The sequence below is a fragment of the Crinia signifera genome, chromosome 11 (genome assembly GCF_055691185.1).
Source record: "Crinia signifera chromosome 11, ASM5569118v1, whole genome shotgun sequence".
Classification (NCBI taxonomy): Eukaryota; Metazoa; Chordata; class Amphibia; order Anura; family Myobatrachidae; genus Crinia; species Crinia signifera.
In genome coordinates this window covers 59,498,926-59,517,318 of record NC_139227.1, presented here as the reverse complement: position 1 = coordinate 59,517,318, position 18,393 = coordinate 59,498,926, and the positions used below count along the sequence as shown (strand labels likewise).

The 18,393-nt window shown below is 45.0% G+C and overlaps 1 protein-coding gene across 2 annotated transcripts in view; it reads right to left on the bottom strand.

Moving 5' to 3' along the window:
- The window catches only part of CTCF (CCCTC-binding factor), an 80,302-nt gene that overhangs the window by 43,144 nt on the left and 18,765 nt on the right, over positions 1–18,393 (bottom strand). For both annotated transcript variants that reach the window (XM_083164790.1, XM_083164791.1), the window contains exons 4-5: positions 2,010–2,143; positions 1,582–1,702 (exon numbers count right to left, since the gene is read on the bottom strand). In XM_083164790.1, the coding sequence (XP_083020916.1) occupies positions 1,582–1,702; positions 2,010–2,143 (255 nt within the window). The remainder of the gene's footprint in view (positions 1–1,581; positions 1,703–2,009; positions 2,144–18,393) is intronic.

Here is an 18,393-nt window from a genome sequence, read left to right as displayed (position 1 = left end):
AAAATCTTGGGGTTAGTTTTACTTTCAGTGGCTATGCGCTCTTCATAATCCCTTTTAGCTACTTTGATTGCCTCTTTGCAAATTTTGTTTGATTCTTTGTATTTGGTGAAAGCCTCCTCATTTAAGTTATTTTTATAGAATTTAAATGCTCTTGTTTTATTGTTGACCTAACTTTTTTGTCCAACCATGGTGGCTTTTTTTTATTGAATTTACCCTTAGTTACTTTAGGAATGTATTAAATAGTTAATGATTCGAGTATATTTTTTTTTAGAGTATCCCACATTTCCTCAGCATTTATCCCCTCAAAAACTGTTTCCCACACAATTCTTTTTAGGGCTTCTCTGAATAATTCGAAGTTAGCTTTTCTGAAGTTTAGTATTTTTGTCGATCCTTTGTGATGTAATTTACTGAAGTTGATTTCCAGGGAAACCATATTGTGGTCACTGTTCCCTAGGAGTTCAATTACTTTTTGTGTTTGAAACTAAATCTATATTATTTGTTAAAACCAAATCCAATAATGCCTACCGTTTGTGTGATAAACTGGTCTTTACGTAAGCTTAGGAACCCACTGCTTCTTGCTGTTTTAAAGGTTTCATTTTACCAATCAATATCAGGTAAATTAAAATCACTCATAATTTATACCTGACCCTGATCTGATGATTGTTTGATTTGGTTTAAAAGAAGAGACTTGTAGCCTTCGTTTATGTTCGGTGGTCTATAGCATACCCCTATTAAAATTCTGTTATTAGGTTTTTTGTTATTGTCGGTTATCTCTGCCCACACGGCCTCCGTGTAGTCTTCCTCTGTGCCTGTGCTCATTTCTCTCACACGATGTTAAGATATTTTACATATAGGCACACACCCCCGCCCTTTCTATTTTCCCTGTCTTTTCTGTAGAGTGTATATCCCTCCATGCATAATGCCCAATTGTGCGACTCGTTACACCATGTTTCTGTAATACCAATAATGTCATAATCGTCCCTAGTGACCACAGTTTCAAGTTCCCCGATTTTACCTGCTAAGCTTCTTGCATTTGCCAGTAGGCATTTTAATTTGTTTATTTGCGTCCCTAACATTGTGTTGAATTTCTCCTCTGGACTGATTTGTATTTCTTCCTAACTTCCTCATACCCACCTCCCTCTTAGTAGACTCTCTACAGGCCTCCCCACCATTCCCACTGTCCGACCTATTTACAGTTTTAAAACTTCTTCCTATGTCGTTAACTCCTTCCAATACCCAAAGGTCATCTGTACCTAAGAGCTGTAATGAGGTAAGATTACTGTTATTACACAATATTACATATTCCTAGAGCACCCTTTGAATTACCCACAATATTACCCTTATTAGTACCCCAGACATTGCCTTTAAGTATGTCACCCCCCCCCCCCTCCTCCCCCAATTGATTCTTGACCCCAATCCTACTATTCTCACTATGGGTCCCATAGTATCTAGCTATCCCCACCCCCCCCATTGCCTAGTTTAAAATCTCCTCCAACCATCCTTCCCCCCAGCACTGCAGCCCCCTCCTCGTTCAGGTGCATTAGTTAGATTTGATTATATAGAGGGGTGGATTAGAATTACCAGAGTGCGTTCTCATGTGTCTCTTCAGCTTGTAGGTGTCTCTGCTGGCATAGCTGCACAAACTGCACTGAAAAGGGCGCTCCCCAGTGTGTGAACGGATGTGTCTTTTCAGCTTGCTTACCTATTCAAAAAGATTCAATAACACAATGATTACTCCCATTGTCCAAATATCCACAAACATGAAGCCTTTCCCCTAGCATACAGTACATGAGATTAGAACTATTAAATTTAGCTAATAAAACAAAGCTAGATATTACTGTATATTGCATATTCCAATATGTGACTTCATATGGTTTGCATTGATTTTTACAGTAGCCTCACTTGCTTTAATTAAAAACAAACTACAATAAATAAAAAAAAAAAAAAAACTCAAAGATGAATAGGAAAAAGGCATAAGAATAATCGAGCTAAAAAGGAGAACCACTTACTTCAACACTCGCATAATCACACATTGAACACTTAAAAGGTTTTTCGTGTGTATGTTTGTAGCGGCGATGTCTGACCAATTCGCCACTGGTCACGAAGGCCATGTCACAGTCCGGGCATTTGTGAGGTCTAGTACCTAAGATAAAAAAGATATTTAAAAACCAAACACTGTACAAGCTGGACAAAAAACAAGCTGGACAAAAAACAAAGTGTAAAGCAAAATTCCCTTAATTGGCACAAATTATGTGCCACAAGAGATCATTTACTTTTAAATTACCGTATATACTCGAGTATAAGCCGACCCGAATATAAGCCGAGGCACCTAATTTTACCTAAAAAAACTGGGAAAACTTAGTGACCCGAGTATAAGCCGAGGGTGGAAAATGCAGCAGCTACTGGTAAAGTCCCCTGTATAATAATACAAGGACACCACAGGCTGCTCCCCCTACATAATACAAGGACACCACAGGCTGCTCCCCCTACATAATAACAGGACACCACAGGCTGCTGCCCCTACATAATAACAGGACACCACAGGCTGCTCCCCCTACATAATAACAGGACACCTCAGGCTTCTCCCTCTGCATGGGACACCACAGGTTTCTCCCCCTGCATGGGACACCACAGGCATTGTTCAATCCAGCTCACGGTGCAGTGTAAATGGGTGACCCGGGTCACAGCAACCCGGGGCCCATTCTCACCAATGACATAGCCAGCACTGAGAGATTATCCCATCTCCAAGCACTGGCTCCAAACCCACATTACATGACAGCAACCACCTGGCATTAATGTCAATAGGGACCTTTTAGCCTCACTTAAAGTGTGACTGACCTCCATCCCCTGTACTGGGGGGTTGCAGCTGCCGCGCTGTCTGGCTCCACAGAGAGGCGGGGGGAGGAGGGTGCACAGCCGCCGCTGTCCTCCTGGTGTGTCCGCCGCTGCCCTGCTCGCCGCTGCCCTGGTCGCAGTGCTCAAGAGGGAGGTAGAGGGTGCCGCTGACAGGCTCCACGTGGGGAGGGGGGTGCGCGGCGGCAGCCGCTGACTTCGTCGCGCTGATGCCGTCCTCTGCTCTGTAATGGCCAGGCCTCCTGCACCATACATGTCCTCAATGCAGGAGGCCGGCGGCCATGTTTCTGTAGCCGCGGCTACAGTATTAAAGCCACTGACTCGAGTATAAGCCGAGTGGGGGTTTTTCAGCAAATAAAAAGGGCTGAAAAACTCGGCTTATACTCGAGTATATACGGTATATAAATGTTGTACATGTCAGAAGTCAAAATACCATAGTATGTGCAAGTTAGATAAAAATACATATAAAAAAAAAGTTATAAGGCTGGAATAGGAGTGGGAGTTTTGTTCTTCTGTTAAAGGATTTAAATGATTTACTACAAGTCCACTGGGTGACAAACGATGGGGTATAGAAAGTTGACAAAAAGCAGTTGTTAGGAGGTGTGCACACACGGTTAGATGTGGAATTCGATTAGACTTTGATATGCCCTGGCATTTGATGAGAGAGAGAGATCTATATATGTGTGTGCATTCAATGCTTTCTGCGAGCTGTGACAGCAAGCAGTGCTGCCTGCTCACTGTCACAGTTTGCAGGGTCAGTAGTCAACTGACCCCCTGCACACGCAGTTTCCCCTTGCTAGGTTATGGAGCGAGGGGGAAACTGTATGCGGACCCTAAAACAGTGAGGCTCGCAGTTAGATTCAGCAGGCCTCCCTGCATTAGCTGCAAGCCTCACTGTTTGGGGGAATAGGATTTCCCCACCACATTGAATAGGGTCAGCGTCTACAGTGGGGGTTAAACGGCGACGAATAAAAAAATAGGAATTTAATACCTACCAGTAATTCCTTTACTTCTACGATCCCCATGGCAGCCAAGACCTTGGGATTTCATCCCTCTCCCTTCAGATAGACAGGCTGTTTTTTTCTAGGACCTCCCCCTTCCTGCATAAATGGGTGCACCTCCCCTCTCTCCTTGTCTTTTTTTCCTGTCTCCTAGTTATACAGTTAGACTAGGCAGAGTAGGTTGTTTTATTTTTTCTAGGAGCTTGCCTCAAACACAGGGTTCACTCTGGGGGAAGTGAGCGACATGGGAGTGTGACCTGACAAGGTTCCTGCCCATAAACTGACCTGAAAGTGTGCCTGAAAAACGGAGTCTGTTCAGGTAATTGGAGCCAGGGTCCCAGAGGTAAATGGAAGCCTTCGGAGGGAGCTCCATGCTGGCCGCACGCAAGAGGAGGCTGATTACAGCATGCGTGAGCGGGGAGAAAGAAGTTCTGTGTCCAGTACACAGACTTCCGGGACGCCAGCGGCGGACGCCGGAAAACTACAGGTCCCATAATCCCATGCGGTGGATTCCGCAAGATGGCCGCCGGAGCACAGAAAATCCCTGGCAGAGGACTACAGTGCCCATAATGCAATGCGCAAACAAGCGCGAACGCCCTAGTGTAAACTACAGCTACCAGAATACACTGTGGTAGCGATCGCGCTGGGCGGCAATAGCTAATGACAAGCAAGTGCTTACAGCTGTAAAAGGGCTATATATTCTGGGTGCAGCAAGTGAAGATGGCGCTGTTACAGATCTATTCTGCTGCTGCTGAGAGGAAGCTGAGTGCGTGCCTGCAAGCTATCGTTGTCTGGAGGATAAGGTATTGAAGCTGGTTACTTCATAAATGATTTGGAAATTGAATATGATTGATTATATTCGCTCAGGAATGGATTGATACGTATTAATATATATTAAAATCATGCAGGTGTACTGCTGCAGATTTAGAACATGGATACGCCTTCCCCCCCTAGGCCTGATAGTGCCCCTGTGAGGTAAGCTCTAGTATGGTTTTTGACAAAAGCAGGCTAGTGTGTTTGTTTTTCAAAAGGCAGTGATAGAATATTTTTTGTTTTTATAGTGTGCCTGTTAAAGAATCAGCTACTATCCCAAAAAAGAAAGTTGCAAAAAAGAAGCACCTGAATATGACCTGCATGGCCTGTGATGTAATATTTTCTTCAACTGAAGGAAAGAATCTGTGTCAAAAATGTGAAATTAAACCTAAACCTGTGTCTGACCAACCCAAAATATTACAAGACTTAATGGATTGGATGAAAAGATCTTTTGTCTCAAAAGAAGAGTTTATAGATTCCCAGGGCAGTAAAAGGTCAAGGGACCAAGCAGGGTTCAGTGACGAAGGAGCCTCATCAGAAGAGTTATTAGAAGAAATTGAGAATACATCTGCAGAGGAAGGAGAAATTAAAGAGGAGACAAGAGTCTTTAATTTTGATAATGTGGAAAATATACTTAAAGCCATATATAAAACCATGAATATTAAAGAGTCAGTCACACCAGTAGAAGGAGAAGATATCTTATTCGAAGACAGATCTAAAAAAGGCCGTAACTTTCCGGTCCACAAGGTAATGAAAGACCTGATATCTAAGGAGTGGTCCAATATTGAGAAAAGGCAAGGTAAATTATCTAGAGTAGACCGTATGTACCCAGTAAAGGACGACATTTTTCTAAAGTGGTGTGAGCTGCCAAAGGTGGACGCGGCGGTGGCCGAACTAACCTCAAGAACAACAATCCCGCTGGAAGACGGGGCCTCATTCAAGGACCCCATGGACAGAAGAATGGAGGGTTCCTTCCGAAAACTACATTTTTCGGCGGCTGTGTCGCTAAAAGCAGGAGTATCGGTGGCCTCAGTAGCCAGAGCTTTGAGATTGTGGGGTGCGTCGCTACATAGTGATATTGAAGACAAGATCTCCAAGCAGTACTTACTTAAGAATCTAGAAATGATGCAGAAAGCCATAGATTTCATTTGTGAGGCATCACTGGATACAGTTTCGTTCGCGGCAAGATCAATGGCGGCAGGTGTGTCAGCAAGAAGAGCATTATGGCTAAGATCATGGTCAGCAGATGCACACTCAAAAAATAGATTAGTCTCTCTTCCTTTCGAGGGATCACAGCTATTTGGTTCAAAACTAGATGCGTTAATACATAGGATCACAGGCGGGAAATCTCTCAGATTGCCTCAGGAGAAAAGAAATAAATTTCAGTTCCAGAATCCAGCAAAGCTTCAATATAGAGCAGCAAGAGGCTACAGACCAGGAAGACCATATAGTCAAAGAGGTTCCTTTCAGTCTTCCAAGCAGTCCTTTCGGCAGAACTTCAGGAGAGGGCCCAGGCAATGACAATCACAGTGGTCCCTGGGTAGGAGCTCGTCTGTTCCAGTTCTCGAGGATTTGGGAAAATACCATTCAGGACAGATGGGTACTGAAGATTCTGCAAAATGGATACGCGATAGAATTCCTACATACTCCAAAAAAGGATCGTTTTTGGATATCAAGAGAACCAAAAGATCAATTAGAAAAGAAAGAATTAAGGAAAATTATATCCCAACTGTTACGCATCAAAGCTATAGAACCAGTAGAAGAACAGCAGGAGAAGAAAGGCTTCTACTCGAATCTCTTTCTGGTAAAAAAGGGTACAGGAGGATATCGTACCATCCTGGACCTAAAGAAATTGAACTCTTACGTGAATGTAAAAAAATTCAGGATGGAGACGCAGAAATCGATACTAGCAGGGGTCGAGATGGGAGACTATGGTCTCACTGGACTTAAAGGATGCATATTACCACATCCCAGTCAGACATCAAGACAGGAGGTTTCTAAGATTCTGTGTAATGAAACAACATTTCCAGTTCACATGCCTTCCTTTCGGATTGGCAACGTCGCCTCGAGTCTTCACGAAAGTCCTGATCACTTTGATAGCAGCCCTGAGAATGAAGAATATTCGTATTTGGCCGTACCTGGACGATCTACTAATCGCGGCATCATCGGAAAGAAAGATCAAAGAAGATCTAGCAATAGTGATTACATCACTAGAAGAGCACGGTTGGATAATAAACTTCCAAAAGAGCCAGATGCAGCCATCAAGGTCCATTCAATTCTTAGGGCTGATAATAGACTCCAAAAAATTCGAAGTCAAACTGTCAGAAGAGAGATGTCAAAGGATAAGACAGAATGCCAAAGAGCTGATACAATCAAGTCATGTACCGCTAAGAACATGTCTAAAGATGCTGGGTATGATGATGTCTTCCATAGGGACAGTGCCTTGGGCTCACTGGAGGCTCAGAACCCTCCAATGGGCCATTCTTCCGTATATCAAAGCAAGAACAGCTCTAGAAACAAATATAAAACTGTCACTGAAAGTAAAAGAGTCGCTCAGGTGGTGGAAAGAAGCAGAAATGGAGAGGAGAGCGGTGTCTCTTTCCCTTCCTCAATTCCTAGTGGTTACAACCGATGCCAGTTCGTCGGGCTGGGGTGCTCACATGGAGCATCAGACAACCCAAGGGATATGGACAAGGGCAGAGAGTCTCAAATCTTCCAACTGGAGAGAGACGGAAGCGGTTTGGAGAACGATAATGCACTTCTACCGGGAAATGCAAGGAAAACATTTGAGGGTTTTTTCAGACAACCTCACAGTGGTCTCACATTTAAATCACCAAGGCGGGACAAGAAGCAGGGACCTCATGTCAGTCATCTCAAAGATAATGAAGTGGGCAGAAGAAAATGTTCTCTCACTGACCGCAGTCTTCGTTCCAGGGAAAGACAACATGTTGGCAGATTTCCTGAGCAGAAGCACAATATCACCAGGAGAATGGGAGTTGGACGCAAAGGTATTCCAACACATAACTGCAAAATTGGGGAAGCCAGACATAGATCTAATGGCATCGAGCTCCAACAAAAAGGTAGAGATATTCTATTCCAGATATTATCATCAGCAGACATCTGCAGTAGACGCTCTCTCAGTTCCTTGGAACTTTCGCCTGGGGTATGTCTTTCCCCCCTTCCCACTGATTCACAGGGTGCTGAAAAAGATTATAGAGGATCAGGTAACAGTCATTGTGATCCTGCCATTTTGGCCGAGAAGGTCATGGTTCTCCACAGTCCTGAAGTTAGCCATTCAGGAACCCCTGACTCTGCCGAGCATACCGAACCTACTGCACCAAGGTCCAGTTCTGTTTCAAAATCCAGAAAAATTATCTCTGAAGGCATGGAAATTGAGAGGGGGCTACTAAAAAGCAGAGGACTGTCGGACCAAGTGGTCAGTCTACTATTAAAGGCCAGGAAAGAAGTCTCATCGTTGGCATATTACCGAGTTTGGCAAGCCTTTATTCGTTGGAAAGGGTCGGCTATTGACATAGAACAGTCATCCACAGCCCAGGTTCTGCAGTTTCTGTACTTAGGCTTCGATGCAGGTTTAGCGACATCCACATTGAAAGTTCAAATTTCAGCTCTCAGCGTCCTACTCAATAAAAAACTGGCTGAAGAGGACCTGATAAGAAAGTTCTGCAATGCAGTCCAGAGACTACGCCCGGCAGTAAGGTCGTTAGTAGCTCCCTGGGACCTCAATATGATATTGAAAGCTTTGACAAAAGACCCATTTGAGCCCTTACAAGAAGTACATATGAAGTATATGAACTGGAAAATATTGTTCCTAGTGGCGGTCACTTCCGCTAGAAGGATCAGTGAGCTACAAGCTCTTTACACTGAAGAGCCTTACTTAAGAATATTTCCGGACAGAGTGGTGTTACGCACACATCCCGATTTCCTACCTAAGGTAGTAAGTACCTTCCATCTCAACCAGGAGATAACTCTTCCAGCTTTCTACCCTGAACCAAAGGGAGAAATAGAAGAAGAATGGCATACCCTTGACTTAGTGAGAAGTATCACGATCCACATGGATCGAGTCAAAGAGATAAGAAAATCAAAGAACTTATTCATAATCACAGACGGGGCAAAGAAGGGGTTGTCCCCCTCAAAGCAGACCATGTCGAGGTGGATCCGCGAGCTCATTTCGTTTGTCTACAAACAAGAAGGACAAGAAGTTCCAGGTATCATAAAGGCACACTCTACTCGGGCCATGGCGACCTCATGGGCAAGGAAGGCACAGGCGTCGGTGAAGGATATCTGCAATGCAGCAACCTGGAAGTCGATACACACGTTTTCCAGGCATTACGCACTGAATGTGTCACGATCAAACTTTGGGGAAAAGATTCTCCATAGCACCATGAACGAATAAAAAATTATTATTCAGCACTTATGTGTCCCCCCCTTTTTTCTGCTTTGGTATTATCCCAAGGTCTTGGCTGCCATGGGGATCGTAGAAGAAAGGTAGAATTATACTCACCGATAATTCCTTTTCTTCCTAGAGATCCCATGGCAGCCATTAGTTTGCCCTCCCCTTGTGGTTTTTTCCAGGACCAAGAGCTAAGGAGACACTCAAAAAGACAAGGAGAGAGGGGAGGTGCACCCATTTATGCAGGAAGGGGGAGGTCCTAGAAAAAAACAGCCTGTCTATCTGAAGGGAGAGGGATGAAATCCCAAGGTCTTGGCTGCCATGGGATCTCTAGGAAGAAAAGGAATTATCGGTGAGTATAATTCTACCTTTCACAAAGTCTTTATGGGATACTGGGAAACGTCTTAAGACCTTGTAGAGTGTATCCGCAGGAGACAGGCACATATAAAACTTTGAACTGGGTGTACTGGCTCCTCCCCTCTGAATCCCCACCCACGAACCAGTTAATGAAAAACCGTGCCCGAAGGAGGATGAAACATACGAGAGGATATGTAAATATCAATATGTTAACCAACATATGTGTAATTAGTGGTGATATTTATACCAGCACACCGTTCATACAACATAACAAATGGACCACAGTAGTGGGACAGTATGAACTACTCAACGGAGTAATCAACTGCAGTAAGACTCCGCACTGCGGCGGGCGCCCAGTATCCCATAAAGCATTTGTGAAACGGAATTACCGGTAAATATTAAATTCCTATTTTTACTTTCATCTTTATGGGATACTGGGAAATGTCTTAAGACCTTGGGGAAGTCCCAAAGCTTCCAGAGAGGGCAGGTACGTGCCGAAACGGATGCAGTACCGCCTGTCCAAACTGGGTATCTTCTTTGGGCAGGGCTTCAAATTTGTAAAACTTTGCAAATATATGCTGCCCCCGACCAGGTAGCACCTCTACAAAGCTGCAAGGTCGACACACCCTGAGCAGCCGCCCAGGATGCTCCCACGGACCTTGTAGAATGAGCCTTCAATCCTAAAGGCATAGTCAATCCAGCCACTGCATAGGCCTGCATAGTCGCACGTATCCATCGTGCAATGGACTGTTTCGAAGCTGGGCGTCCCATCTTATGTGCGTCATACAGCACAAAGAGGCAAGCAGTTTTACGGACTCTCTCTGTCCTCAGAACATACTCTTTCAAGGAACGGACCACGTCCAGCGACGTCCAGGAGAACCTAAAGCAGGCGGGACTACAATAGGCTGGTTCAGGTGAAAAGGAAATGACATTTGGAAAAAAAACCTGTGGATTTGTTCTCAATTCCACTCTATCCTCGTGGAATATTAAAGTAGGGACTCTTACAGGACAGAGCCCCTAACTCTGAGACTCTGCGAGCCGAGGCCAAAGCCAAAAGTAAATATTTGTATTCTCCACCGATGACAAAGGTTCAAACCAGGAGGACTGCAAAAACAACAGGACCACATCCAAACTCCATGGAGCTGTTGGTGGCACAAAAGGGGTGTTGAATATGATGAAATCCCTGCAGAAACGCCTGTACCTCTGGTAACACAGGTAACTTCTTTTGAAAGAATATCGACAAGGCTGAGATCTGGACTTTTAAAGAGTCAGGACGGAGCCCTAAATCCATTCCCGCCTGTAGGAATCTAAAAAACCTGTTAAGGTTAAATTAGGCAGGAGGAAAATCATATCTTTCACACCACCCCACATATTTTCTCCAAATATGGTGGTAGTGCTTAGCTGTAACCGGTTTCCTGGCCTGTGTCAGTTGTAATGACTGAAGCATGCAAGCCCTTGTGTGCTAAAAATTTGCCGCTCAACTTCCAGGCCGTTAAACAAAGCCGCCCTAAGTCTTGGTAGACACAGGGACCATGGGTGAGCAGGTCGCTTCTGAGAGGAAGACGTCACGGGTCTTCCAACAACAGGACTTGAAGATTTGCATACCATGCCCTTCTTGGCCAGTCTGGTACCACTAAGATGGCTTCCACTCTTTGGTTTATTACTCTTTTGAGTACCTTTGCCAGTAGCGGGAGAGGAGGGAACAGGTACACCAGGGCATATGACCAGGCCGCCATCAGGGCATCCACAGCCTCCGTCCCTGGTTCTCGAGCAATATCAGGGCACCTTGTTGAACTTGGATGCCATCAGATCGATTTGCGGGCATCCCCATCGATCCACAATGCTGGCAAAAACTTGTGGGTTGAGGCTCCATTCCCCTGGGTGTAGGTCGTGGCGACTGAGAAAGTCTGCGTCCCAATCGTCTACACCCGGGATAAAGTACAGATTCCTACCTGTTAATATGCTTTTCTCTACTCCACCATGGCAGCTCACTAATGGGTTAAGTCCCAAAGGGCAGTACACTGGAAGGAAACAAAAACAAACACTGGCCCCTATATAAGCCTCGCCTCCATAGGCTACAGTGTCTTGATTATAAAGCATCCGTATACTAAATTCAACACACACACACACACACACAATACGTTCAAATACAAATCGGGAGGGATAATGCTGCCATGGTGGAGTAGAGGAAAGCATATTAACAGGTAGGAATCTGTACTTTCCTCTACCTCCCCATGGCAGCTCACTAATGGGTAATGCCCGAGCAGTTTTACACAGTGGGTGGGGAGAAACGATAAGAAAAGAGGTTACCTCACCTTATGTTTAACGAAGACAACATTTTTATTTTTTGTATATTTTTCTTTTTTTTCTACTTCAAATCACAGCACTCAATACTTTTCTACCAAATCTCGCACCCCTGATGCCGCGAAGTCAACTCTATAATGTTTGGTAAATGTGTGAACAGAAGACCAGCAAGTTGCTTTACAAAGTTCTTGTACTAAAGCTGCCTCCTTCTCTGCCCAGGAGGCTGACATTGCCCTGGTCGACATGGCTTTTAAAGCCAATAGGTGGTTGTTGTACTCTGATTTTGTATGCTTCCAGGATACAAGTCTTAATCCACCTAGAAATTGTGGCTTTACTAGCCCCTTGTTCTTCCCCTCAGTCAAGACAAATAATCTTTCTGTCTTCCTATGAGGCTTTGTTCTATCCAGATAAATTCTCAGTGCTCTCACTATATCCAATTTATGTAATCTTTCCTCCTTGGAATTGACCGGATTTTAGCAGAAAGAAGGAAGAACGATTTCTTGGTTACTGTGAAAACTTGAAACCACTTTTGGAAGAAATTGCCGGTTAGTTCTCAACACTACTTCGTCCTGAAAAAAATTAAGAAAGTGTTGACCTGCCCCACAGTGCTTGAATTTCGGACACTCTCCTGGCCGAGGTAATAGCTACTAGAAAGACCACTTTGACCGTTAACCACTTTAAGGATATTTCATGCAGAGGTTCAAATGGAGCCTCCACTATCGTATTAAGCACTAAATTAAGGTCCCAAGGTGCCAATGGACTATGGAAAGAAGGTTTTATATGTTTTGCTGCTTGTCCGAACCTTTGTATGTACTTATCTTCCGCTAGCTTCCATTCTAGCATAGCTGATAAGGCCGAGATTTGGACCTTAATAGAGCTGATTGACAAGTTCTTATCCAATCCTGTCTGCAGAAAATCCAGCACTGTGGACAAATCATTTGTTCTTTTATTTTTTGATCTACAGAAAATCACGAATCTCCTCCAAATTCTATGGCAAGTCAGAGATGTAGAGCTCTTCCTAGCCTTTAAAAGGGTAAGGACTACTTGAATAGAAAAACCTTTTCTTTCTAGCATTTTGGTCTCAGTAGCCACACCGTCAACTTCCAGCTAGGCGGCTGAGCAAGATTGGACTTGATCCGGCAATGTCCACGGTTCCCCCACTGACATCTCTTCTTGGCCAGCAAGGCAGTATCGCAATTACTGTTGCTTTCTCCTGCTGGATTTCTGACAGCAATCTTGCTATAATCGGAGAGGGAGGGAACACATACACTAGGTCTGCTTCCCATACTGCAGTCAATGCATCCTGCTGTTCTGCCTGAGGATCCCAATGCCTCGAGAAGAACCTCCGAAGTTTTGTGTTCTTCCCCATGGCCATTAAGTCCACCTGGGGTAACCCCCACATATCCACCAGATGTTTGAATATGTCTGGAGACAGCTCCCACTCTCGTGGCAACATCTTGTGTCTGCTGAGGCTGTCTGCCTGCAAATTCTCCTTTCCTGCTACAAATACTGCTGTAAGGCTGGACACTTGACCTTCCGCCCAATTCATTACTTTTGCCACTTCCGACATGAGTTCCCGGCTTCTTGTTCCACCTTGCCTGTTTATATAGGCTACTATGTTCTGATTGTCGGACCTTATGATGACGTCCTTTCCCACCCGTGAACTCTGTATATGTCTGCAGGCCATCAAGACCGATCTCATCTCTCGGACATTAGAGTGTTTGTACTTGTTTCTTTGGACCAGACTCCTTGGGCAATGTAGTCCCCATAGATGGCCCCCCAACCTGTCTGGCTGGCGTCGGTAGTTACCACCACTTGTTTTGCCACCACAAACACTCTTCCCTGTCTTTCTCTGAGAGACCACCAGGTTAGATCCTGACGTGCTTTCTCTGACAGGCGAATAGGCTGGCTTGTTTTTTCCATCGCCGTCCCACTGCATCAGAAAACAGTTTTGGGTACTCTTTACCTAGAACGGCAATTACAATCGCGGGCGTCGGGGGTAAAAAATCACGGGCATCACGGGTACATAAAAAACGGGTGCGACGCGATGCCAGCGATTTTCCCATAGGGATCAATGTTAAAAGTCAGATTGGTCGCGATTTTAGCGTTAAATGCCTCAATGCCCGCGATTTTTACTTGGAAACAATGTTAAATGGGCCACAGAGCCCTAATAGTCCCCCTGAAGTCTTAAATGGCCCCCACAATTTTTAACGCCACCCCACGATCAACGTGAACCCGAAGCGTGGCGAGCGCAGCGAGCCCGCGAGGAGCGGCGGTAGGCGTCCTCCGACCTTTTCATACCCCCACTATCCACGTCGGCGTGGAGTTGAGAATAGAATAGTGTGGCGAGCGCAGCGAGCCACCGAGCCCGAAGCGTGGCGAGCGCAGCGAGCCCCGCGAGGGGACGCGGATACCTTCACAGTTATACGCGTCCCCTCGCGGGCTTCACAGGTGTCCGTGGCGACGCGGACACCTGTGAAGCCCGCGAGGGGACGCGTTTACCTGTGAAGGTATCCGCGTCCCCTCGCGGGGCTCGCCACACTATTCTATTCTCAACTCCACGCCGACGTGGATAGTGGGGGTATGAAAAGGTCGGAGGACGTGTACCGCAGCCGCTCGCCACGCTTCGGGTTTACGTTGATCGTGGGGTGGCGTTAAAAATTGTGGGGGCCATTTAACCCCTTCCTGACACAGCCAGTTTTTGCATTCCTGACAGAGCCATTTTTTTCAAATCTGACATGTTTCACTTAAGTGGGGATAACTTTTTTTTGCTTTTACTTATCCCAGTGATTTTGAGATTGTTTTCTCGTGACACATTGTACTTCAAGTTAGTGGTAAATTTGGGTCGATACAGTCTGTGTTTTTTTGTGAAAAATACCAAAATGTCGTGAAAAAATGGAAAATTTTGCAATTTGCAAAATGTCACATTTTCTGCTTGTGAGACAAATAAACATACCACTCAAAATAGTTAATAACTAACAAAGACCATATGTCTACTTTATGTTGCAATCATTATTTCAACCTCCTTTTCATTTTTTTGGACACTAGGAGGCTTCAAATATGAATAGCAAATTCTCAAATTTTCAAGAAAATTTCAAACACTGATTTTTTTTAGGGACCAGTTCAGTTCTGATGTGACTTTGAGGGACTTGTATGTGAGACACCCCCATAAATGATGCCATTTCAAAAACTGCACCCCTCACAGTATTCAAAACAGCATTTTGGAAGTTTGTTAACCCTTTATGTGTTTCACAGGAATTAAAACAAAGTGTAGGTGAAATTTCAAAATTTCTTTTTTTTTGCAGAGTTTCAATTTTAATACATTTTTCTAACGAATACAGTAGATTTTACTAGAGAAATGTGACTAAAAATTGATTCCCCCAATTCTTTTGTTTTCATAAATATCCTATATGTGGCCCTAGTGTGCACGTTGACCAAACCACAGGCTTCATAATAGGAGCACCTACTTGATTTTGGAGCCTCCTTTTTATGAGATTTTTTTTAGGCACCATGTAGGTTTCTAGGCACTATAAGTGCTAAAAGTTAGGAACCTCCCCCACAAGTCACCCCATTTTGCAAACTACACCCTTCAGGGAATTCATTTAGGGGTATAGTGTACATTTCAAACCCCCAGGGGTTTCACCAATTTTGATACAACTGGGCTGTGAAAATGAAAAAATTAAATTTTTCATTTTCACAGCTCAGTTGTATCAAAATTGGTGAAACCCCTGGGGGTTTGAAATGTACACTATACCCCCTGATGAATTCCCTGAAGGGTGTAGTTTGCAAAATGGGGTCACTTGTGGGGGGGTTCCACTGTATGGGTGCTTCAGGGGTCATTCAACCAGAATCTGTGCTGCAAAATCCAAAAATCACTCCTTCCCTTCTGAGTCCTGCCATGCACCCAACTGGTATTTTTTGGTCACATGTGAGGCATTGCCATACTCGGGAGAAATTGGGGCACAGATTTTGGGGTGCTTTGTCTCCTTCATTCCTTGTGAAAATGAAAAATTTTGAGCCAGATCTGCATTTTTGTGTAAAAAAACGTAATTTTTTACACAAAAATGCAGTTCTGGCTCAAAATTTTTCATTTTCGCAAGGAATGAAGGAGACAAAGCACCCCAAAATATGTGCCCCAATTTCTCCCGAGTACGGCAATGCCTCATATGTGACCCAAAAATACCATTTGGGTGCATGGCAGGACTCAGAAGGGAAGGAGTGATTTTTGGTGGTGGAATGAATGGTGGGTGCTATGTCGCATTAGCAAGACCCCCGAAGCACCAATACAGTGGAACCCCCCCACATGTGACCCCATTTTGCTCACCAGCTTTGGGAGGGGGGCTGGCGCTGCGGCTGGTGGGGGGGTGGGAGGGGTGCTGACGCTGCGGCAGCCGGGTGGGTGGGAGGGAGGGGGGGCTGCCGGGGGGGGGGGCTGGCGATCGGTGGTGATCGGTGCTGTACTTAACAGCACCGATCACCACCGATCACTGTGTTACCGAGCGGCTTAGCCGTCGGTAACACAGAAAACGCTGCAATTGGCTGTTCACATTTGAACAGCCAATCGCAGCGATCGCCGCGAGGGGGGATGTCTGCTGTCAGGGACAGCAGACATCTCCAAACTGTCACCGCGTCTATAGACGCGGTGACAGTTTAAAACCATGACGTATATATACGTCTTCGGTCGGGAAGTACCTCCCGACCATGACGTATATATACACGTCATATGTCGGGAATATATATATATATATATATATATATATATATATATATATATATATATATATATATATATATATATATATATATATATATATATATATATATATATATATTTTTCATTACATTACATGTCCTTTTATTTATTTTATTTGTGCTGCGGCTGGCGGGGGAGTGGGAGGGGGGGAGCGCTGCGGCTGCCGGGACTGCAGGGACTGCCGTGAGCTGCCGGGTGGGTGGGAGGGTGGGCTGGCGATCGGTGCTGTACTTAACAGCACCGATCACTGTGTTACCAAGCGGCTTAGCCGCCGGTAACACAGGAAACGCTGTGATTGACTGTTCACATTTGAACAGCCAATCACAGCGATCGCCGACCGGGGGGGGGCATCCCTGCCCCCCCTGGGCAGCGAGGGGGGATGTCTGCTGTCAGGGACAGCAGACATTTCCAAACTGTCACCGCGTCTATAGACGCGGTGACAGTTTAAATCCATGACGTACATTTATGCCATGTGTCGGGAAGTACTTCCCGACCATGACGTAAATGTACGTCAAATGTCGGGAAGGGGTTAAGACTTCAGGGGGACTATTAGGGCTCTGTGGCCCATTTAACATTGTTTCCTATGTAAAAATCGCGACCAATCTGACTTTTAACATTGGTCTCTATGGGAAAATCGCCGGCATCGCACCCGGTTTTTAGTGCATGTGATGGTCGCGATGGGCGCCGTGCTAGGTAAAGAGTACCCAGTTTTGCGCTACCCGTATGTGAAATTGTCCCAAAGGAACGGCATACAGTGCGGCGGATATTAAGCAGAGAACCTTCATACAGTCTCCTGAGTACTATTCTCTTGTCCCGAATCCTCAGCACTTCTCTCACCAATCTCTCTCTCCTTTTTCCTGTTAACTTTATTGTCAAAGAGGCTGTGTCTACCCATAGATCCAGATATCTTACTGTTCGAGACGGCCGCAGTTGGCTCGTCTCTTGATTGATCAACCAATCAGGTTTCTCCAAGTATTGCTTGACCTGAGTGCATCTTTCCGCCTCCGACCTTGTTCTTGCCATGATAAGTATGTCGTCCAGGTAAGGCCACATGGAGATACCCTGCTGCCTTAGATTGGCGATGAACACTATTAATACCTTTGTAAATGTTCTTGGCGAAGTAGCCAGGCCAAATGGCAGGGCGACAAACTGATAAGTAATGACCCCTAAACGGAACCGGAGAAACCTGTAATGCCCTGTACATATGGGTACGTGTAAATATGCGTCCTGTAAGTCTATTGTTGTTAGGAACGTTCCTTCCTTGATATCCGTAAGTATTGACCTTAAGGACTGCATCTTGAATTTCTTCACTATAATGTAAGTGTTCAATTTTCTCAGGTCCAGGATGGTTCTGAAGCCCCCAGACAGCTTATTTACTATAAAGAATCTGGAATGCCAGCCTAGATGCGATCATTTTCTGAAGACTGACGAGTAAAGCAGATTTCTCCACCGGATCCTGCGGAATACGAAATTCTGTTCTCCAATGACCTGGATACTTTGCAAACTCTATTTTGTATCCGGACTCCACTATCTCCAATACCCATCTGTCTTTGACAGATTGGGACCAGACGTGCCCGTATTGCAGCAGCCTGCCCCCAACTGTCCTCTTGGCGTAATTGATTAAACTGTCTTGAGGGATAGCTACCCTCTCTGCCCCTTTGGCCACGAAAAAAAACTCTGATTCCCTGCCCAGTATCTTCTGAAGTTTCTTCCGGGCCTGTATGTTCTCGCTTCTTTGAACTCAGTTGACTGATATTTAAATGGCCTATTAAATAAATATAGTTTTTTTACCTTTGTCCTAAGGGTAGCCAGACCGACTTCCCTCCGGAAATTTTCGTGATGTCTTCCAGTTTCGTACCAAATAGGTACTGCCCCTGAAAAGGTAAAGACAATAACTTTTG